At 41.9% G+C, this 24,628-nt stretch overlaps 1 protein-coding gene across 5 annotated transcripts in view; it reads right to left on the reverse strand.

The window, feature by feature from the left end:
• Positions 1-24,628, reverse strand: part of aopep (aminopeptidase O (putative)) — a 75,776-nt gene that overhangs the window by 542 nt on the left and 50,606 nt on the right. For 3 of the 5 annotated variants that reach the window (XM_077560421.1, XM_077560420.1, XM_077560423.1), the window contains 3 exons: positions 6,971-7,087; positions 2,675-2,761; positions 2,458-2,601 (listed from right to left, as the gene is read on the reverse strand). In XM_077560421.1, coding sequence (XP_077416547.1) covers positions 2,461-2,601; positions 2,675-2,761; positions 6,971-7,087 — 345 coding nt within the window. In that variant the 3' untranslated portion in view covers positions 2,458-2,460. Of the gene's footprint in view, positions 1-2,457; positions 2,602-2,674; positions 2,762-4,054; positions 7,088-24,628 lie in introns of those variants that run through there. The other 2 variants (XR_013293352.1, XM_077560422.1) reach the window with 2 other exon arrangements.

The raw sequence follows: 24,628 nt of genomic DNA on the forward strand, positions 1-24,628 counted from the left end.
CCTGCCAATCAATAGTCTGCATTTTATGATCCGATTGGTGTCTGGGGTTCCTTCCGGCTGTTACTGGATCATTGCTGTGTACGAAAGGTGAAGCTGACTCTCTCTAAAGATCTCCTAAACACACTCTCAGTTGAATGGTTTAAAAAAAAAAAAAACTAAACAAGAAACTTAAAGGCCATAAATCCATCGACTGCTTTTTCCACTATCAACAATTTGATTGCGCAGACCAAGAGACGCCTTTCTGCTCGCGCGATGAGCCGGGCGCCATTAGGGTGTGATAAATCACGGGGGCTTCTACAGTCTATATGTGTCCGCTGATGGCTGTCATATGGCCATTGCTCTCTTTAACGGCCCGCTGATGGCCATTAGTCTTTTAATAGGCCCTAAATATAGGTGGACTGATGACACGCTCGACACGGACCTCATTTCTAATTCACACATCCGTCCTGCTTTAGACGGATGGCCCGCTCAGCCTCTTGAATGTACCGGACTATATATAGGGGCGCCTTCATCAATGCGTCCGTCACTCAGGAGTCGGACTGACTAAAGTTGGCGGGGAGGCCCTTTTGCTGTTCTTCGCTCCTGTGGACAATGTTCTCCTCAGGTGCAGAACTTAGCCACTGTGAACAAAGAGGAAATCAATCACTGTTCACCAATCAGCTAAGCTCTGTGCCTGGCTGGAGATAAAACACACGAAGACCCCCGCTTTCCTAATCATGACCAACCCCTCACACTCCTGGATAATCATGTCGTCTTCAGTTTTAACTGTGTGTGTGTGTGTGGTTGCCATGGTAGCCGGTGGGGTCAGGGCTGTGTGGTAATCCCTGGCAATGTGATTTTTATCATAAGTCACAAATCAGCACGCCAGGAACCCCCGCAGCCCAGACAGTGGGCATCGCGACACACAATCTTCAAGCTCGCCCCGAAAATCAAAATATTCCTCGTCAAATGTGAAGATCTTCCCTTTCATTGGCCACGCTCGGCTAACCCGCCGATATGCCGCTCATTAAGCGGATCAAGAGGCATTCTAAAGGCATGCGGCGCTCGGAGGGAATGCTGGGACGGGGAGACCACCCGTCTTTCCTTTTAAAGGCTTTGAAGAAAAAAAAAAAAAAAAGCACCGATAGACAGACGGACATGTTTTTAAGTCTTGCTCTCATCTCAACAAGCAACACTTGGGGGGGAAAAAAAAAAAGACCCCAAGTTGTAAAAACAACAACAAAACAACATTCATGCAGCCAGCGAGCAGATTCATCCATCATCTTAATTGGCCCGAGGTCTGGAGAAGGCAGGTCCACTTTTGTTTACACAAGCTGTAGAGTTTGTTTGGTAGAAGGGCCTCTTTTGGGAGGTTTGGTTGTGTGTGTTATCTCATAGCCTCCTAAATGGCTGCTAGCATGTTTTGACACTTGGGTGTTACCTACAAATGGAGGCAACAACATTAACGAGGTTCCCCGTAGGCAGGCGCCAGGTAGCGGCTTCGAGGTATGTCACACTTTCAGAAAAAAAAGAAGGTATGACACACTTTATATACTGCCAGCGCTGGACTGGCCATTTGGCATGCGGGGCAGATGCTCGGTGGGCCAGCCTCTTTTGAATTATTTTCCTACATTTTACCCCAAGAGAATGGCCCACAATTCAGAGGGACCAGTCTGTTAATCCATTTCGATTATAGATAACAAATTGAAACATCAGTGGCAGAACTACAAAATGCCAGGGCCGTTTTTTTTTTTTTGTGCCAGTCCAGCCCTGTATACTGCCAAAACTTTCAGGGGCCAAATAGACTCAGTTTAGAGTCAAATTTACTGCACATTTGAGTCCAAACGACCTTTTGTCTATGTAGCAAAAAGTTTCCGATTTTTGAGTTCAGCTTATGAAAAATGAGAGCAAAAAATATATAAAATGTTGCGTTTAAATTTTTGTCGCGTGTGTCATGACGAGCAGGCAGGTACGAAGCCACAAATGTCACACAGAGAGATTTATCAGGATACAGCCAGATGCGCAAAAAGCCTCTCACATCCTGGGCAGCAAGCTGTCGAGTCTAGTGTGTGCGTGCGTGTGTGCGATAAAAGATAAAAGCAGTCTTGTGGCGGAGACCGACGTGAAATAGGATTTTGAGCGGGAAATCAGTCACTCAGGTTAATGTGGAAGCAGCACATCAAGGTCATCCCCACACAAGACTCTTGAAATAAAATGTCTTCCCTCTAGCAAACAAGTTTTCTGTTTGTGCAAAAGTATTTGGACCATTTTCAGAATAGGCAATTGACCAAATAATTCTCAACACTGTATCCAAAAATGTAGAAGGGAAGTTTGACAAAAGGGAAAAATCCACCGTTTAGAAAAAAGTTAACCTTGAGGGAGGTCATGCCGAAGATGAAACTCCATACTAGTGATTGACGTCGCATCATAGTGAATCCATGCGAGTCATGTAAACATGAGACAAAGAACCTCTCTTACCAGTCAGAGCACCATCTCCTCCACCACCCTGCGTGCCGATTGGTCCATTTCCTCAGCGGCCAATGAGAGGCAGCGACGAGCCAGAGCCTGCTGCTCGCCGTCGTCCTGAAGCATCAGCTCGCCGTACAGATACACGCCCATAGCCTACAGTGACACAAACCCGTTTCGTTGGACAACCAGTTGACATGACGCCAGCGTGTGGTTAGTGTGTCCTTACTTGATCACGAAGCAGGAAGTGCTCCACGTCGCCGTAAGCGGGGGCGTGTCTGTGTTTCACCACCAGCTCGCACCAGCGATGTCGCACCTGCAAGTCACAACAAAGGGAAAATAAAAAAATGTGGTTGTAACGATAAAATGTCACGGTCGAAAATTGTGAAAACATTTGGGCCCAATTAAGTCGTAATCATATATGCAAAAATCTGTTAAGGTAGCAAAAATTGGGCATGTCCCCGCCTCCTTCTGTCCGAAAACAAGTTGCGAGGCAGCGTTCAGCTTCCACGCCTGGCAGGCGGCCACCAAAACACTTTAAATGGACCTGACGGCTCATCTGTGCCGGCTGAAGGCGCGAGAGTGTATTTTGGCTCCGGTCCTGACCCGCCGCAGTCCAGACGTGACGAAGGTGCGCGCGTGACCTCGTCAAGGTCGGACGTCGACCTGATTTTTGAAGATGCGCCTCGAGAAGGGAGGAGGAGGCGTGATTGAATAAAAGGGGACGCTTGACCACTCGTAAACAACGTGATGCACTTTGGAGGACAAACGCGCTCCGTTTGGAAAGTAAAAAGCGCAACGTTGAACACATGCAATCTAATATAGGCCTGAATGATTTTGTTTTGGGGCATAAAAAATGGATTAAAACTCATTTCAAGCAAATCAACTCAAACGATTACAGCATAAAAGTGACGTCGCCTCACGAGAAACTACGCAAACCTTATTAAGTTAAATTGTTGTTTCCAAGCATAAAATAGGTGCCCCGTTGCCATGGCAACATGGCAATCCTGAGAAATTGTGCAGGTGCGAAGGCGTGGGCAGCCAAGGCACACGTTGCCCCCCCCCACCCCCGACTGGCGTTTGGAGGCCTGCTGCGCCGTGCTCGCGCGCCACCCTAAAGTGCCCCCCCCCAGCCCCCCCCCCCCTCCTCGGCAGCTGTTGTCTTGGCCGGGTTACATTCCTGGGGAGAGCCCTGGGGCACAGCAGCTGCATGGAGTTCACGCTCTGTTTTTTTTTTTTTTTTCTTTTTCAAAACTGACTCCTTCCTCTGTGAGGGCCTCTCTCGCTCTGACAGTGACATTCCTCCCTTTACGAGACCCCCACCCCCCACCCCCCCCCCCCCAGCCCTCGCATTGCTACCGCTGCAACTGACATTACCTTACTTTTATTTGCAGTGTGAAGGATCACGACACACACACACACACACACACTTCCATATGTCATACTGTGACAGAAAACATGATAATGTGTATGAAACATTAATGGTTTAAGTTCTAACGTGTGACACTAACTTAACTTATCAAGTATCTAGATGATGTTATCATTACATTTGCGTGGATTTTATTTGTTTGTAAAACCAGATTTTCAAAACATACACAACTACACCAACAAGGGTCAATACAATTTTAATGAACTGTATTAACAATTACGACTTCCACATCAACAGAATCATCACACGTCATTTGAATGAACTTAAAAAAACTAATCTCATAAAATTCCACTAAATTCCTTCATTTTTGGACTCTACATTTCACTACTTTTGAAAAAGCCCAGCGGGCGACCCCGAGTGTCGTATGGAAAGACGCCCAAAAAAAAAAAATTTTTTTTTTTTTTAAATAAAAAATTTAAAAAAAGGAGCGCAATGATGATGTTAAATCAAATGAACAATACTGAGCTTTGAAGAAAAAAAAAGAAAAAAAAGCAGACGCCATGACACATGGTGGTATCAGTCATAGTAAAGGTAATTACAGCCAACTAGTGGCACCACCTGTTAGTTTTTGCTCCTGAGTTGGGGGGGGGGATAGCAATTGTGTCTATTGGAGTCAGGTGAGGGGGGAGGGGGAGCACCATTTGTGGATATGCAGTGTTGATACAGCTTGAGGTGTGCGGACTAAAATTACTCTTGAAATCTTTTTGGGGCTTTAACAAAAATACTCACCAAATTTTGCAAATGCTGATTAAAAATACATGATAAAAACAGATAATAATAAAACAACATCCTACATCCATCAAGGTGACGGATTGAGTTCAATGTGTGCCATTTATAAACATTTCAATGCGTTGGACATGTTTTAACAAATTCCGACATTAAATGCGCATTCCGGTGCACACATTGTGTGGACGTCACATGGGACTCGCACCAAGTGGGCCAAAGTCACGCGGAAGGTCTCATACATGCGGACACATGCTCCGTTCACTAACCCACATACACACACACACACGTATGTATATGCGTGGTCACTCACAGCGTCTCGCGGGCAGGCAAATTTGCGGGCCGCCGCCCAATTTCCTTTCGCCGTCATCGAGTGAAAGGGAAGCTTTGCACGCCACGTTCACATGGCGGACGGCGTCATGCACTAAAACAGATGCTGAATGAGTGAACTTTTCCAGCACCTTCTCACTTACCATCAAACTGCTCCACGTATTCATCCATCCATCTATATTGCTCATTAACTCTTTGGCTGCCAAAAAACAACCCCGGCAATGGCAGACGATTTTGATCATTTCAACTCATCTTTCAAGGCAAACAGAATATTGTGTGTTTTGACCATATATACATGGCGGGTAGTAAAAGGAAAATCGCGTTCCATTCTTTCATTAGAAAAAAAAGGTATGTTTCTACCTTATTCCGTTCTTTAGTAATCATCATTTGAAAATACCGGTAGGTAGAGTGACATTGATCGAAAATTGAAAAGGAGAAAACGAGCTTTTTGTAAAGATACATTTTCTGCACAACAGTGACTTTGACACTAATATTTTTTGTTTAGTGACGCTCTGTGAGTTAGATTTAATGTGACAAAGGCTTTAATCATTCACGTCATCTTTGAAAACGTTCTATTTCATCAGATTTGTCATGTTTCATTGTAATTCCATACACCGGGAGCCCATTGAAAAGAGATACAATGCTGCCATCTGCTGGCCATAGTTAGTGGCTGTTTTGGGATTTTACAACCCGAATGACCATTGAGGGGGAAAAAAAAAACGTAGTTGACGTCAATTGACGTTATTGGCGGTCAAAGAGTTAAGGTCGTAATTCAAAATTACAATAAGCAATTAATGTCATTTTCTCAAAAAGAAGCTTTTTATGAATTGCATTTTAAAGATAGAACAGCCACCCGTTCCTCATTAAACACACAATGTGAACACAGGAGTTAACCTAATAAAAAAAAAGGGAAAGGTCGCATGATGCTCGTCTATCCTCCCAACAATCACGCACTTCCAAGATGTATGATTTAAAGGTAAAACGGCCCCATTTGGTGGAAGGGCTGAGAAGTAATTACTTTCCATTTTCCACAAGTGAAAAATGGGTCAACGGCTTTTCCACGGCAACATGAAGAGGTTCCAAATACTACCAAGTGCACAAATACAAATGCTTTCTGGGTAAAGTCCAGGCAACATTATGAAGATTGTGGCTCGAGGATCATCAGTCTTGTACAGAAAGGATGCAGAAGAAGCACGCCGGGAATGAATCAATCCACAAGATGAACGCACGGATGAGAAATGTGCCCCGAGAAAGGTGTGTGTGTGTGTGTGTGTGTGTGTGTGTGTTTGCCTAAGTGTTTTTCCATGCGCCGCCATGTGCATAATGGCCCAGTGTATTTTTAGTACACACTCAAGGTTTTTCCTGGAAACTCTTAGAGTAAGAGTCCGACTCTCCTCCCGTGTGCCGGGAAGTTCAACTAAGCGTGGAGATCCTGGACCCGGGGCCAAATTTTAAGTGGGCCCACGACAAGGACAAAAAAGCCTCAAAAGACCTTCCATAATGTGGTTACCTTCTTTTCACTCTGTAACCCTGGCTAACTTCAAATTGATGAAATTGGAAGTTCTCCCAGAGGAAAGAATGAAGTCAAGTGAATTAATTACCTGAATAAATAAACCTTGATTACGTAACTGTTCTGGCTTAACATCTTTAACGGTCTTACATGTCATTTTTTTGGGGCATATTCCTACTTCCAAGTTGTACATTCAGGCCCGTCTATTCATTACATTGTGTACCTAATGCTATGACCAGTGGGTACAGCAGAGAACAAATAGAGACAAGTTAAAAACACGCACACACACACTGTTAATAGCGCCATTAAGGAACTTTGTGCAGCACTAAAAAAAAAACATGACGTGCGTACTTGTGGGATTTAACTCAGTAATGGCGGCCGTAAAGAGGAGACTTGCTATTACCGGGAGAATTTACTACGCATTACTCAGCGCGGTAGAAGCTGGGTCGGGAGGCAAGAGGAGACCTTGCACTCGTTATTCTAAGAGACTGTGTGTGTTTTTGTGTGTGTGCGTGCGTGCGTGTGTAGCTTGCCTCAGCGTCTTGATTGTGCAGGTCGTAGGCGCGAGGCAGAACGCGCATAGTGGATGCGCTCAGCTTGGCTTCTTCTAAGAGGAGCTCCAAAAGCAAGACAAGTTGATCTGAGGTCACCTGAAGACAAAAATAATAATGCATCACTCATTCACTGCCCTTGACGCATATTTTTTAATAATCTTTTGCTGTTTTAAATCCTGAGTTAACGAGTGAAGTCATGTGATTTACTACAATTAATTTTAATCACCTGACGCCCCTATTTTTTAATAATCTTTTCTTCTTCTTCTTCTAAAAAAAGATTTTAAAAAAGAAAATTAAAAACAAGGGGCGCCAGGCGATTAGAATTTGTAATCGGAATTAATCGCATGGTTTCACTAGTGAACTCACGATTAATCACAAATTTTATATCTGTTCTAAATGTACAATAAAAAAATTCTAGGTTTTCATACTCTTGTGAATAAAAGTGGAAAAAAAATGTTAAACTAATAGAAATAGTTTAAATGATTTTTTGACGTTTATAGCCGTCAATGGCAGTGAATGAATTAAAAAGAAAAAGAAAAGATAAAAAATTTGAAGAATCAGGCGATTAAATTTTTTTATCGTAATTAATCGCATGACTTTAATAGTTAACTCACGATTAATCACAAATTTTACATCTGTTCTAAATAAATAAAAAATTCTAGGTTTTCACTAACAAAAGTGGGAAAAAAATGTTAAAACTAATATAAATAGTTCAAATGATTTTTTGACGTCTATAGCCGTCAATGGCAGTGAATGAGTTAATAAAAAAATATATATAAATACCACCTCAAGCGCCTAAACTTATCAGTATTGCACGTATTACATATTTGCAAAGACATTTTAATTTCAGGGCATTTCCTGGAAGTTTCATTTTGTGTGCCGCGGAGAGACAGAACACATCAATATAAGTCAATTAAAGCATCCATTGGAAGGCAAGAAGCATGGAGATAATAAAAGTGAGCCGAACGGCGTAATGAAATAAATATGCTAAACTGAGCGCATCCTTTGCAACTGGGGGAACATTAGGAAAAGAGGCAGAAATGGAGTGTAAAGAAGAGGAATTAAGAAAGCAATAAAAGTGTAATATTTTAATAAAGCTGAGGGAGCAAGTAAGACTAAATGCTGCTTCTGAAGAGCAAAAGCAGCAGCAGAAGAGAGAAACCTCTTCAGAAAGACAAAACGCTTCCACTTCTTTTCTTCTGATGACAAACGCCACGAGGGACGCCATCAAGTCAGCGGTGAATTGAAGACATGAGAGATTCCAAAGATGGAGGTGGGCTGCGACGTGCCACAGTCATTCAGAATCCTCCAGGGAGGGAAACGCTCTCAACTCCCAGACACACCTTCTTCCCTGTGAGGCTTCTCTTCTGGGACAAAATTCATGGCTGAGGTCTCCATCGAGGCTCATTTGAAAGTAAGTGTGAGAGAGTGAAGAACAAGCAGGGAGAGTTACAGGAAGTGGATGCTATCGTGCATGCCACATACTTCCATTCCAACAATACGGCCATTCATCCATTCACCAATCCTCCAATTCATTAACTCATTCACTGCCATTGACGTCAAAAATTCATTTGAACTATTTCTATTAGTTAAAAAATTTTTCTCCACTTTTGTTAACAAGAGTATGAAAACCTAGAAAAAAAATATATTGTACATTTAGACAAGATATCAAATTTGTGATTAATCATGAGTTAACTATTGAAGTCATGTGATTAATTACAATTAAAAAATGTAATTGCCTGACGACCTAATTTTTAATCTTTTCTTTTTTTAAATAATCTTTTTTCAAAAAAATATTTTTTCTTTCAAAAAAAAAGATTATTAAAAATTAGGGCGTCAGGCAATTATTATTATTTTTTAATTGTAATTAATTACATGACTTCAATAGTTAACTCGTGATTAATCATCTGGTCTAAATGTACAATATTTTTTTCCTAGGTTTTCATACTCTTGATAACAAAAGTGGGAAAAAACTACATACGTCAGCTCAAGCAAAACTAAAAAGTTGCTCTTTAGCGCCACCTGGTGGATCATGGCTTTTAAGACTCAACTCACATTTTTTATTTTCTACTTTTAGTTGAGGCCCTATAGAAGAGATAAATTGGCTAATCGTGGGAAATGCACTATAACGCATCAGGCGTACAGTGCATCAAAAAACATGAAAAATGATCATTTATAATGGGAGTCAATGGAGCCAAATTTTGGACAAATACTACTTGTGCACTATAAAAATGTATCTCCCACATATTATAATGACAACAATAATTTAGAAATGCCGGATGGTGCCATTTTAAACTTCAACATGTTTGTACAATCTGGGTGAAATTTCAGCACCCTAAGTGATTTTTTTAATATGCTTTATTCATGACGATATTATCAATAAAAAGCAAAAAAGCCAAGGATTGGACAAATACCGTACGAGGTTAAAGGAAGTGCCCGTTTGGAATTGTTTGGCATGTGGCTGTCTTGTTTGCTTGCAGGCTTGATTATTTTTGAACACATAAAACTCAACTCGACACTCCTCTGGCCATTATTATTATTTTTTTCAAACGCCTAAAACAATCTACCTAATTAAACCCAGAAAGCTACCTCTCCGTCATCCATTCATATCTCTGTCATTCATTACACGATCCTTCCTTCTATTCATCAATACATCCACCCTCCATTAAAGGCATCCATTTGTTTCATCCATCCATTTCCCATCCATCAATCTGCCAAAGCATCAAACAACCAAAATTCTTTCATCCCCTTTCCTAAAGCCACAACAAGACCAGCGACCACCCTTTCATTCTTCCTCCCACCCATCCAGCCAACAAATGCCTGTCAATCTTTCAAACGGCCCATCAACCAACCACACATCCAACCATCAAACCCACCCAAGCCTTCCCAAATTCAAAGCCAACCATTCAATCGAGCAAACATCACTTAGCAGCCATTGACTCATCAAACCAACCACCGCACTGTTTCTCCCTTCATCCTTTTGACCCAACCACCCATTCAACCCATTCATCCCACTGCCAGGGAACCCCCAACCAAAATCCAGACGTATTGGGGCCGGCATGTAGTCAAGAGAGAACTGAACCAACCAAACACACGAGACACACTGGAGACCATTTCACGTGAAAATGTGATATCAAGTCCTCGTCTTCACCTTCCGTCCTTCCTCCCCCCCCATATTGTAAAGAGCGAGTGTTGTGTGAAGTGGAGCCTCCATCTCTGGAGGGTTTCTATGGGGGCCCACCCATGATCTCGCTCACCCTTTGAAAAGTCCAAAGCAATAAACCAGAGCTCGCTCACAGACACAGACAAAGACACACACAGCTCTGCCCACAGTGAGGTCCCGGCTTGCCTAATCAATATGTCTGCGCCACTGTCGCCATAACAATTTAGCAGCCGGAGATGGCATATTAAAACATACATATAATGTTTCTACTAAATATGATGTCAGTCCTTTTGTGAGATATGAATGTCAGCGTTCACCTTGCAAAACTACTAAGTGACTCATTTTCCCTGTGTACAATTTTCTGCTTTTTTTTTTTTTTTTTAGTTATAAACAGCAGTTAACTTATCATTTTTGTTGTTGTTGGTAGTCAAAATGAGTTATTTGTCAAATGCAAAACACACCGCACCACTAATAGGAAATACTATTCATCCGCAATAGCACGTAGCTTACAACGTAACACAAACGAGACTTTTGCATACTTTGCACTCAGACTTGCTCAAAGCCATTGATGATTTATTGCTCATTAGCATTACTTGCATTGTGTTTGTGACGCAGGGAGAAAGCAATTATGGGGGAAAGGTGAACTCCATTGCTGAGTGCTCACTTATTAATGAGAGAGCCGCTAGAATGGCAAAACAACCACTTACCAGCACACACGCGCACACACACGCACAAACGTCCACACACAAAACGCAACTTTAAAGAAGCATCATTTTCTATACGGTCCTGTAATGGCGGAACGCTGCTGGGCAGATTGTCATTTAGAAGACAATATGCCGGCCAAACATACACGCAAACTGCTGACACAATCGCCTATCAGGCACATATTGAGCCGGGTCTTGCAAAGGCCTCTGGGAAATCTGCTGTGCGTTTTCACACTCGGCAGAACAATGGCGTGCGCGCACTCGATTCTCCTAACAACAACAACAGGTGTGAATGTGTGCATCGCACGCTTTTGGAAACGTCAAAGCAACTCACGTGGGTGTACGGGACCACGGGAATAAGCTAAACCGGTCATGTGATTGCTGCTTGGACGCATTTTTATGTAAGCCAAAATTAAGAAGACCTCTTTAGCCTTCGCATCAGAATCCGTCTTGGCTCGCTTTTGAGCGCCTCACTTTCGGAGATGGTCCAAAGTGATTTAAAGGAGTTGTCCAGATAAAACATTTCAATCCTAAATCTGTTTGCTGTGCTCGCCAGCAATCCATCAGCATCTCCATGGCAACGGCACCAAGTCCAGCTCTAGTTTGTACAGTAAATAGCAGAGCGAGCCAGACACGGCTCCGCGCTTGGATTGATCGTCCGCCTTTTTTCGATCGCTCCGTACGTTCCATCGCATCCGACCAGGTGTCGTTAACCCTGGAGAACCCACGGGGTCAAATTTGACCCCTATAAATTCTGCTACTCAAATGACAAAGATCTTTTTTTTTTCTTTCACAAATTTAACTTCAAAAGTCCAGAGTGCCACTTCTGACCCCTGCATGGGGCCATCTAGTGGATGAATATTGCACTTACATGAGCCAGAGTGGTGGTGACAAGATGGCTGGAAATCAATCCAAACAAAACCATCTTTTCAGCAAACCATCAGATGGTAAAATTGTGGGGTTTTTTTTTGTTAATCTATTTCATATCATGTTGCAGAATGCCTAGCAGTATGTTTTATATATATATTTTGATAAATTAGCAACTCTGAGCTAGTTAAAAAAAAAGGGTTAAAATTGAAAAAACATATTTTGGTGACAGCTTGATCGTAAGTCAATGACAAAAGCATTTCTACCAGGAGGTGCCAAAAGTCAAGCATTGCTGACTATCAAATCTTTTTGTATCCAATGAGCCCAAAGAACATGATGTCATTGGCACCGTTGAAAGGCGCACGGAGGTGTTGCTAATGCTTCCTTTCTCTGCCCGCCACCCCCAAGGGAGACTACGCTGCTTGTTCAGTCGTAGCGCATTAAAAGGTTTGGAGACGTTGAATAACTGTGACATTATAAAACCAAACTGTGATTTCTGAGAGGCCATTGACTTGCGTGTGCGCATTCAGCCGGTTGGCTGCCTTTTATTTCTGTCTGACCGCAGGCTTGTAAAAAGCCATTCTGGCTCCGGTGGCTAAAGGCCTCGGCGTACGTGTCAGGTACTAAGGTTTCACCCCCCCCCCCCCCACCACCCACCCCGAGTCCCTTCTTTTTTATCTTGCTGGGCCGTCCCACGTCTCCATGGCGGTTTGCTCTCCCCCGACAAGCCCGCTTCTCGTCACTCTCCCTGTCAAGCGCGCCATTGTCTGTCTGGTCCCGTCTTATTTCACCCTTGATTTAAGGCCACCAACATTCATCTGCTTTAATTGCGGTGGCGTTCACGGGTCTTGACGAGAAACGGCGCGCCGGGCAGCTGTTGGGATTTGGTGCGGGCCGTGACAGCGAAAGTGGCATCGCAAACACTCGCACTTTTAATTGGCCCGTGAGTGCTCGATACGGCAGCTCAGAATTTAAATGCGGAGCAAAGATGGGGCAGATGGTGGGGAGCAAAAGAGCAAGACGGGAGACTTTAATGGCAAATGATGGAAGGCAGATAAATGTTGGCAAAGAGTTACAGTCATCAAAGTCTTTTTTTTTTTGTCTTATGGCATTTATACCCAAAAGTCGATTGACTAACCGCATTCCGCCATCACATGTTGCCAAGATGTCCCTCTTCTCACTATAGTGCTTGCAAAAGCATGCGTGGGAGCGTTTAATAAAAAGGTACGGCAAAGATGACGGATAGCTATAAATATAAAAGTCTATAAATACGGTAAGTGGCCAGAGCAAAATAAAATTCCCAGACTGCAGGGATATGATATTGCAATTGTCAAAGGAGACGCTAGTTATTAAGAAAATAAAAAATAAAAACAGCCTTGCTGACATCATAGAATTTGCAAAGCAATTTTCCGTTAATGGGATTGGAGATTATGAAAGGTTATCAGCGAGTCGCATGCAAGCCGTTGGACTCGCGCTATCGTCTCCTCGGGCGATGTTTACACCTGCTTGTGCAGCAGCACAGTGATGATCTCATCGATAGTTCCGGTCACAGACTGATGACTCCGGCGATGACCTACAGCCGCTGTAATCTGATCATTACCAGCATCCGGCCTGCTTTTCCTTTGAAAAGCGTTTCAACAACTGCTAGCAGAGGAGCGAGCGGGTTTCGGCTTGTATTTGTGTGTTCAAGACACACACGGCGAGAAGAAGCCTGAAGCAACAGCAGCAAGCCGCGATCAATGTCACATTGATGCGCTGTCTGACTCGGGAATGTTTGTCGCCATAAATATCAACATAATGACAGGGGAAATATTCAAAACACACACACACAGAAATGCCAATCAAATGGGCCCATTTGGAAGATAAACATGTTTCATCTCATCTTTTCACCCAACACGCTAAATGGTTTGTTTTGTCAACCCAGTCAGGAAACGTGGCCGGACAAAAGGTTGCGTGTGACACATCCATTAGTTGGCAATCAGATCAACAAGTAGAAGAATAAAGTACATGCCTCTAGCTTGACAAGCAGCCAGTGTTGAGTTCCATCATTTCTTGTCCACTACTGAGAAACAAACTATAGTAATGGCTGGCAAATTTGCTGATCATCAAGTTGACATCGACATCATACAGTCCCTCGAATGAGAATTAAGAACATGGACAATGTATTTAATAATGTTGTTTTCAAAATTCTGTACTGCCCACCTTTAACTCCTTAAAGCAGAAAGTACACCTTAAACATTTCTTGACAATAATAGGTTATATGTAACTTCACTATTCTAAACATGACATTCTGATTAATATTCCATTTGTGGAATATGAGTTATGCAGCAAAACCCAGCCGTTTTTATCCATCTCAGGGGGCGGCCATTTTGCCACTTGCTGTCGACTGACGACATCACAGTTGCTCAGGGCAACGACTAATCACAGCTCACCTGTTTACTGAAGATGAGCTGTGATTGGCTGTTACCTGAGCAGCTGTGAAGTCATTTTCAGTCGACAGTAAGTGGCAAAATGGCCGCCTTCTGATATCAATGAAAACTGCTGGATTTTGCTGCTTAACTCATATTCCACTAACGCAATATTAACCAAAATACCGTATTTAGACTAGTGGGGCTGCATAGAACAGGAGTGTCCAAACTTTTTTCTTCGAGGGCCAAAAACAGAAACATTGCCAGATGTCAGAGCCACATTGACATTTTTTGAAATTGTATATTGTTTGTTGTTGTTGATTTTTGTTTAAGTTTTTTTTTTAGTTTGGTGAAAAATGTATACCTTGACAGCTTTCAAAAAGTAAAATAGTTAATAGTAGTAAAAAATATTTTCTGTACAGTGTTATGAAAATAAATGTTACTTGTGTAAATGTGAATAGTTAATTTGCATATTTGTATATTTTAAAACTCGACAATATAAAAAAAACATTTATTAGCAGCGGATACCATTTTTAGTATGTGCTGTTGGCCGCTTAAAAGGGGGTGGCGGGCCAAAATTTGGCCCCCGCGCCTTAGTTTGGATACTTGAATAGAACATATTATTGTCAAGAATTTTTTGGGGGTTGACTTCCCCTTTAAAAGGTCACTGCTGTGTCCTTGCGCCAGCAGTTGTATTACATTTTTTTTAAATTTATTTGTTTTTTTAAAAAAAAGGAGAGCAATGATGATGTCAAATCGAATGAACAATACTGAGCTCTCCTGAGAAAAAAAAAAAAGCAGTTGTATTAGAGATGAATTTGCGACGTATTGGTGTGAAAGCCGCCATATCACACCCGTACTCAAGTTTTTGCACATGTAGGAAAGTCACAATATGTGATACATGTACGTATTACATGGGTGCAAAAGTTCCCACAGTGCCCGTGCCTTCTGTGTCAGAATGTCTCCCACCACTTCGTACAAGCCCAATCTTCACAGTGTCCATACACAGCTGTCGACCAATCACAGAGCAGCGTGGGTTCAACGAAGGGTTGCCAGTCAGAGGTTAAGCTAAAAGAAATATGACTGTGAGTTTTGCCATGGGGAAAGCCCGCTTATGATACCAGCATGTGCGACACCATCAGATAACTTCCCATCACCACTTTACTCTTTTCTTTGTGCATCTGTTGTTATGTAAAATAAAACCTTCCTGCAGTTTGGCCCAGATCGGCAAAGCAATTACCACGTTTTCTCTCCCGCTCATCACCACTCTGACTCAATCGTTCACACGTGCACACACACCTCCAAAACCAGGGGGAGTTGAATTAATCTCCGGCACTTTTTGAAACCCACATTTGTACCCGTCCCTAGCGAACGCCTCCCTTGGCGTCCAATCACAGTTCGCGCATTGCGTCCTTCCGTTGCAGATGGAGACATTAGCAACTCCTCAGCTACCCTCACCACTCCGCTTTTTATCTTTACACCTTCATCCTAGTTTAGCGATAACAATTCCCCTGCAGGACGGGGGTTTGTGTTCTGTTTAGTCTGGGGAGTTGAAGATAGAAAAGTGTCTTTTTCACTTTCCAGCTCCTCTGCAAAGGTGTAAAAAGACCTCTTAGATCCAATTTTGCCTGCAACACGGGGATTGAACCCGGGTCTCGGAAGCGGCTGCCTCGTATTGCCTTTGAAAGGGAGAAGATTTTGACAGAGTGCTGAAACAAATGGGTCACTGTTTTGAGCGGGAGTGAGGTGAATGTGATGCATTTGCTCCACACTTCCATAACTGAACATTCGGACCTTCAGCCTGCTAACGAGGGGATGTGCAGGAACATGAAGAAGACATACTTGGTGAAATAACTGATGACCAGTTTTTGACCATACAGGTAGGTGGTCTTAAATTTATGGCACGGTTCCAATCCCAGGAATTTGAACATAAGTCAAAACACAGAGTAGTCTATCACTAAACTATGCTAACACAGAGTTCAGCCACAGTTAAAGTCAACCTAGACCATAAATATAAAAGCCCCCCCCCCCCAAAAAAAAAGAGTAATTACGGAGCTAACTGAGCGTTCCTTGTGTTCTTATGCCGCAGCACAAGCTGGCTTATTGCGCAATGTTAACTCATCTTTTACTCCCAAAAACCTATTTATATGTTTTGTTTCAAATTTATTTATGCTAGAGCATAAAGAAGGCTTTGGATGCCGCCTCTGACCTGAAGAGGTCGCGTAAGGCAATGGTAGTTATTACAAGAAACGGCCAGCAGGTGGCAGCAGAGTATAAGAGATCAGCCAGGGCTGTGTTGCAACAAGTTTTTCCCCCCAGTGTTTTCAACAGGTTTTTGAATAATGACGGAACTTACTTATATTCTAATGTTAATTGCTGCAAAAAAAAGATACAAATAACCTTTTTTTTTTCCTGATGAAAGAATAGACTCTAATCTTTCTTTTGGTAGGTTCCATGTTTTTATAGCAATAAAACAGAATATTCTGTGGACCTCGCAAAAGCACTCAAAATCCAGAAAGCCAGCCGAGAGCAAAGGGGGTTGCTTCAGGTGAAATGGGAGTGAATGAGTTAATTACCTAACCCTCGTATATCAGACCGTCGTAAACCTATGCCGCGCTGAACACGTGGAGGTACTTTCCAGCCGAGTTTGAGGGAGACGAAAACATCGAACATTCAAACTCAGGAACCCTTTCCCGAATCCACAGAAACGCTAATCTTTAATTCAGTTATCTCATAGACACTTAACACCCCGTCGTCTTAACAAATAAGGTGCTCAAGTATGAAATGTGACTAAAGGCTGAAAATAGCAGCGCTCCCAGATTTAATTTCCTCCTGTCATTTGTTCTGGCCCCGGATCTCGTGGGGTGTGGGAGGTAAAATATCATCCCTGAGGCTTGAAAAGAAACATAGGTAACCTTTGGCCAAACTGCAGCTTCCTTCAAGGACTCCTAGATAAATATTTGTAGTGGTGGCTGCTGCTCTTGATAATTGCTGAGGTTAAGGGGCATGGGCAGAAGGGGGGCAGCAGTGGCTTAGCCCAGGAAGGTTGCAGGTTCAAGACCATATACGCCCACAAAGAGGAGGAGACCAACTACAGGCAAGAGACTAAAAACATAAATGTTTCGGAACACAAAAGGATCTACCTGCTGTCATTGTGGGATATAAGGGAGATAAATCTTTACATGAGTCTGGCAATGTTGCACGTTCAAGACCAAAAATGCAGAGAAAGAGCAGATCATAGACAACATATAGCAGCGGCTTCATTTGGAAAGGTGCAGGTTCAAGTCCACCGACGCCTAGAAAGAGTGGAAAGCATTTGTAGCATTACATGTTGCTGTTGTTGGGTATAAGGAAGAGCAGGAAAGATGAGATCGAAGTCGAAGGATGACTTGCAAACGAGAGGAGGGAGTGGCAGCGACCGCCGAGTGAAGAGGAGACGGCGCGGAGACGCTAGCCAGAGCCAATGAGCAGAAAGGTCATGTTAAGGAAAACACTCTGTGAATTTGCTTTGTGTCTGAAGTCAGAGCAGACAGGAGGTATTCAGAAAGGACTAAAAGCAGTTATCTCGTGCGGGGAAATGCTCATAAAACCATATAGCCGCACACGCTGGGCACATTAGCCGATGGCCGAAAGCGCTACAGAGACGAGAGGGCGCGGGGGGAAAAAAAAAAAAAAAGATAAGATAACACATCCAAAGAAACTTCAAATGTTTTGTTTGCGTAACATTAAAAAGTGGTGACTCCTGGGGAAGATAATCCTTCTGTTTATTTGCTGTGATAAACCCACATCCAGCCTCGCGTCACATGATAGCACAGACGCCCGAGCTGCCTGCAGTTGGCACCGACTCAATGGCGTTCACATGAGTGCGCCTGCCTGTCTAACGAGATCCGAGATTACAGCAGACTTTGGATGGAGTGAGACAATAATTCCATGTTGTCATCCCTTGGTAGAGTGAATTACAGCTTCTTTTGTGGGGGAACATATTTGTCACCATCGTGGCTTCCCGACTCGCAGGCTCTAATGTTGAACCATCCAAACACTGTGAAATTCGGAAGTTGACCAAAAGTTCAAAGTGGGAGCGATCGTCATGCCTGACATCAAGCAAGACCTCAACAAATCTTCCTTGCATCAAATGATTTATTCCCGTCTTTTGCCGTTTGTTTGTCCTTGTTTGCAACACATCATCCAAAACTATAGAGGATCGAAACTGCCAAAATAAACAAAAAAAATGGATATAAAAATTTGAATTAAAAAATTAAACACAAAAATAGAAAATGGTAATAAAAACAACAAGAATAAATAAATAAACAAACAAACAAATACAAAAAAAATAAAAAAAATAAATGTAAAAATACATTTGGAAATAAATATAAAAATAAATATATAAATAGAATTCAATGTCAATAAATAAAAACACTCTGCTCTCATATTTATTTATTTCATGCTGCAGACGTTTTTATCCGTTTTTATTTATTCATTCATTTTGGCATTTTTGGTCCTCCATACAAAAACAGTGATTGGCCAGTGAGTGACCAGTCGCCTCTCGCAGTCAGCAAGGATCGGCTGCATGTCAACCACAACACTAATGACAACAAAAGGATCATCTTGTTCACAGTTGTGGATTAAATCCCTGAGAAGTCTTGTCCACATCACGACAGGTCACAATTCACTCTGTCTAAAACTTTTAAAATGACGGATAAAAAAAAACATCTCTGAATGTTCTGAGCTCCTGTTCTCCAAGTCGATGTCATACTGAACACAGAAGTTGGGCTAAAACAATATGGAGGTCTGTGTGGCTATAGCTCATCTCATAACGAATTCCATTTTGCCCTTTAGGCAGTAAAGAAAACAACAGATTACAGCCAAAAATGGCTCTTGAATAGATTCAAGAATATAATAACTCTTCTTCCTAATCAACATGACAAAAAACAAACAAAGACACAACAATATCTCTCATAGCATGTTATAGTGCGCCATTAAGTCAAGACAACTCCTAATCCATAATTCTGGTTTACTCCTACAAATACGATGTGTGAGCAAGACTCTGGTTATTTATTGGCTTCATATCAGAATATTGATGAACATGTAAACAAACAGCGAAGAAAGCAGTCTACATTACATGCGAGCTATTTAGAGGAGTTCTAGGAATTTCCGATATGCCCGTCGACAACATGTGCACGCACAGATCTCTGGTGATTGGTCTAACGTGCAAGGCTATCCATCATCTTTGGAAAACAGTAGCGCAGCTGACATCACTTTTTGCATGCGTATGCATGTTGGTGTGTGTGCAACTGTGTGTGTGTGTGTGTGTGTGTCTTTGACGAGGCTAATTGCGTTAGGGCCGTCAGAGGGCCCCGTTGGCTCCCCAATCGTTAGTGGGACCGACAGATGTTTCAGCGCTTAGCACGCTGCGATAATTACACGCCAAAACATTAGCCGGCGTACCTATGAAATCTATGAGGTGTCACCGAGAACGGCTTTACGAAGAGAGTCTCAATGCAGTGGAAAAAGAAGAGGAAAAAAAAGGTATCATACCAACCATGAAATTGCTGTAATGTATTTGCTTACCACTGCCTATTTGATCTCTGTTTACCAACAATTTACAGTTATTGAGTCTGTCAAGACACGGCTTGCCAACATCCTCAATCCGTCCTCTGTTGCATAGTAAGCAACAGTATACTGTATTGTATATGTATTTATTATTATATTATATTATTAGTATGGGATTTTTTTTAATGGGCTTTAGGTGAACTGATGAATGCACACACGCACGCACATACACATACTCACCCACATACAAAAAAAAAAAAATATATATATATATATATGTGTATATATATATATATATGTATATATATTTAAATAATAATAATAATAATAAAAATAAATAAATAATAATAAAAAAAACATTTATTTATTTATTTGTTTTTTAAAAAAGGAGAGCAATGATGATGTCAAATCGAATGAACAATACTGAAAAAAAGAAAGAAAAAAAAAGTAAGCAACAGTATACAACAGTACAGTAAAGAAATGCATTAACAAACACACACACACACTTGAGAGCATACCGACCGTGAGTTTTACACAAACCCCCCCCCCCAAAAAAACTAAGTGCTGCTGAGTGATAAATGAGACAAATACACGCTGGCACTCTCGCGTTTTATCCCCTTTGCTCATTAACACAACACGAACGGAGCCGTCACTCCGAATAAAAAGTCTGCTGCTGCCGATAGATTGGAATTGTCTACCTTCAACCGTGCAAAAATAAAGAGACTCTCGCGCCACACGGCGCAAATCTTACCCACTTTGTCTAATTGTTGTTTCTTGGGTCAAATTAAACACAAAGTCATTGAACAAGCCTGATAACAACAACCAATTGATGGCATGATTAACATGAGAGAAGGCAGGAGCAGAGGTTTGCCACACATTTCCTAATCAACACTGTCACCCGCTTCTGGCCAGCATTTGGCGCGACAGATGCCTCTTTCATGCAGAGATCATGCACAATTGCACTACCAGAGGTGTAATATCCCTTTTGACGCACAATCCAGCAAAGGACGATATCACAGCGGCTACGTAACCAGCTACACAGCGACAATACACGTCCGAGCCAGCAAAAGTATTTAGTAGGACATCAACAATTGCTCGGGGATGAAATTTCACACTATCATCCTGGCATTGTGGAACATCCTTGCGCAGGTGCTGTCCCGTTTCTGTCACGGCTCTGATGGTACTCAAATTGTGTTAATGCCATATATATACATCCATCCATCCATAATTTTTTTTAACTGCTTAATCCTTACAAAGGTCGCAGGGGCTATCTATATATATATATATATATATATCAACAGTGACGTGAAAAACGTGGAAAATTAGGAACAACTGTTTTTTAGTGTCTAATAGTGTTGTCACTATCAAATATTTTTTTAATCGATTAATCTATTGTTTAATTGACTAATCAGATTCATTTTAATTTTGCATTTAAGTGTATTAAAAATGATTTTTTTCCCAGATGACTGTTTAGCAACCAGTGATTGGTGTTTATTTCGTACTTGGTATTCGTGTAGTTCGGTCATTGTTTTCCAAAGTGAAAACGGATGTTTGCAAATGTCTTATTTTGATTAAACAGAAGATAATCAGTCTTCTTTCATTAAGGACTACATAAATCAGTGAACAATTACAGTTGATATGCTGAAATCATTGGATTTGGACAAGTTTAAATAAAAAAATGGCTCCAAATGATTACTCAATTATTTCATTTCATTTTAATTGAAAGGGACGATACATATTAATGAACAAATTAAGTTGTAAATACAGCAGTTGCTAATTTGCATCATTATTAAAATAGCTGTCAATTCATTTGATAACAGATTACTTGCCAAATAAATGATTAATTTTGACACCTCTAGTCTCTAAGTTCTAGTTCAAAGACACAACCGACATCTTGTATATGCCTGCGCCTCTAATATTCTCTAAAATTCCAACATGACTTAGCGTCACTATGCGCAAATGAATGGATATTTGTGAGGACGGAGCGGGCCAAGGAAAACCTGTAAAAAATTGGCACATAACGGGGACTTTTTCTGAGTTAAAACTAAATCTATGATGGTGTACAATTTCGGCCATAGCGGGAGGTTTTCGTCTACTGAGTGCTATTCTAGGTGAAGTGCATTTTCACTGCACTTTTGCAGTCATATTGAATGACGTAGACAAACCTCTTGCGGCTACCTCTTGTTTTGAAGTTTGGGCTGCACTTCATAGCCTTTAGTCTTATCTCACAACTAAAGCAGCCCATTTTCTCCTGTAGCTATATAGTATGTAGCACCTTTTGTCATCTCGTCTATCAATGGCAGTTGTATTAACCTTTCACCTGGCGTGGAATTGTCAGTCCATTCCACTTTCTGTCAATCCATTAGTTCCTTCACAGCTCCAGCTCTGGAAAATCCAAAACGAAAGCCATCCAGCCACTATACAACCATTTTGTTCATTTATAACTAAATTTCCCAACAAATATGCCTTTCAAAGTCCACAAACAGAACTTAAGTTTAAAATACTTGCCTGACCTCTCAGCTATATCATGCATGATGTGTGTGAAATTGAAGCGACGCGGTTATGTTAGTGGACCGAGATGATCCCTCAGAAAGATCTGATGACGGAGTAATGCACAAACACAGACACACATATAGCGTGTACTGCTCTTCTGACCATTTCCCATCCAGTTGTGATCAAGCCTGTCGGGAAATTCCCTGAAGGTTCCTACTGCACCTCTCCTGCATCATCTCGGATTCATTGGCAATAAATGCCAGAGACGGAGGACCAAAGAGAAAGGGAAGAGGTGATGGAAGGCTGAGAAGGCAATATAAACCAAGAGACATTGATGGGAATACAGAGATGAAGGAATAACAGATGTGTTGTAGATCTCCCCAACACCAGAGTTGCCAGAAATAGTGCTTTGAAAGTGAAAGCATGACAGGTACGCTTCTTTAACGTCAAACTATAAAGAAAATGCAACTAAAAGAGAGCAACACGGATTAGGTATAAAGCATTTTGGATCATTTGGAAATCTTCAATCGAGTCCTCCATTAATGGAAAAAATGTTTGCGATTTTTTCGCTCTCTGCCTTCTCTGGTGGATTCATGTTTGAAAATGCTTCTTCAAATATTCACATGAATGAAATGAGCAACTGCACATAATTTGGGGATATACCAGCGGTAGTCCCTGCACTTCTTCCAGCCTGACTTAATCACACTGAACTATTAAAAATCCCTAAATATTATCTCATATCTAACTATTTAAAGAACTCAATTTTGGCTCCAGCGACCATCGAAGTCCACTCCATTTCCACAAACACTCAAAATTCTGCTCTTCTAACCAGCAGAAACCAAATGGTGTGTTTTGTTTTCATAGGATCCGATCGCGTCTAGTGGGAAGGAGCAGACGTGTCGTGGAGGTGCAAATGAGGTGACGGCAGCATTTTGCCTTCCCGCAGTGTCAGGAGCGACTACCATATTACACGTTCTTGTTTGACCATGCGCAACAGAACTCGTGTCGAAATCAAGTTTGCAAATGGAATAGAATTCATTTTCTCAAACTCGGAAGGAATGTCAAGAATCCAGGGTTACGCCCTATCTTGGATGTGTTTATTAGGAGGAAGTGTAAGTGGAAATATCGTCTTCGTACAAACCTTATCACATTGACACAAAAGGTGATGTGTCAGTTTACATTCTACTCGAGTCAGAACCCCCTATAATCGCTAATGTGGAGGCTTCCTGACCCTCAAAGGTGAATCTTATTCAACAGACTGAATTCTATATTAAAGTCACACACATCTGTTAGACATTTAACCAATCCTGCAAATCAGTTGAAATTTCAATTGAGTTCATCAAGGTCGTTTATAGTTTGCTGACTATAAAGTTCCACCATGATCAAGAAACACTTCAGGCATGTTAAATGTACTCAATCCAGATGATCTTGTGATTATTGAAAAGGCCCACAAGGAAGTCTTGGTGAACAACTTGATCAATTTTCCATCTCACAATCGCTATTTTCACAGAGACCTTATCAATGCCAGAGAATTCCTATTAGGTGTTCCCAGCTTTTTTGCCGCCTCAAGGTTTCCTGCGCCGACCGACAGGGGCAGACGGCGGCCTCATTATGTCGACCGCAGAGGAAAATGAGAGCAAAATGAGGCCCATTACCACGCGGCCATGACTAATATTCGGCAATAGACTTCCCAGCACACCGGACACATGCATGTTGGGCACATGTGCACGCCCTCGTTATCCGTGTCTATGAAAAAATAGTGGTCAGACATGGAGATTAGGTGGAAAAATCAATAACATGACTGCAGAAGCACATAGGAAGGCAAGGAGGAAGTTGGTAATAACCTTTATTGGAATGACCAGAACTGGCAGCTCAGCAGGGGGTGTCTGGCCTTTTCCATCTCTGGACTTGGACTGGACGTGTACATGTGTGTTGTATTCCCTAATCATACATCAGGTCATTAGCCCTAAATGCTGCCCACAAGACGTTACACCTCTCTCAAGCAGCTCTCTTCTCAACACTTCTTACGTCACCAGATCCATTTTATGGTATATACAGTATAACCAAAGTCGTTTTCCACAGCAATCTTTACCTTCCAAGAAGTGGAGTTTAGTTCAGTTAACGTCACCCTTGTGTGGTGTGTATCGATGCAACCTGATAGCGACACCAGATATGGACCCATTGTGACATCATAGCAGCATAGCATGAAACTAGCCCCCCAAACAAAAAGATTTCACATTGAACAGTTGAATTGCGAACAAGTACTGCAGGTTGAGTAGAAGCACCTGTTGCTAAAGTCAAACTGTGGCAGGGTTTTTATTTTCTGGACCTGGATTTGACACCTCTGAGCTTAACTAGCACTATTTGCTTTTTAGGGCATTTTGAGTCGGCTTCCACCCCCATTTACTGATGCACATGCACTATATGGATCCACTTGGTGCATTTTGAAGAT

The sequence above is a fragment of the Vanacampus margaritifer genome, chromosome 3 (genome assembly GCF_051991255.1).
Source record: "Vanacampus margaritifer isolate UIUO_Vmar chromosome 3, RoL_Vmar_1.0, whole genome shotgun sequence".
Classification (NCBI taxonomy): domain Eukaryota; kingdom Metazoa; phylum Chordata; class Actinopteri; order Syngnathiformes; family Syngnathidae; genus Vanacampus; species Vanacampus margaritifer.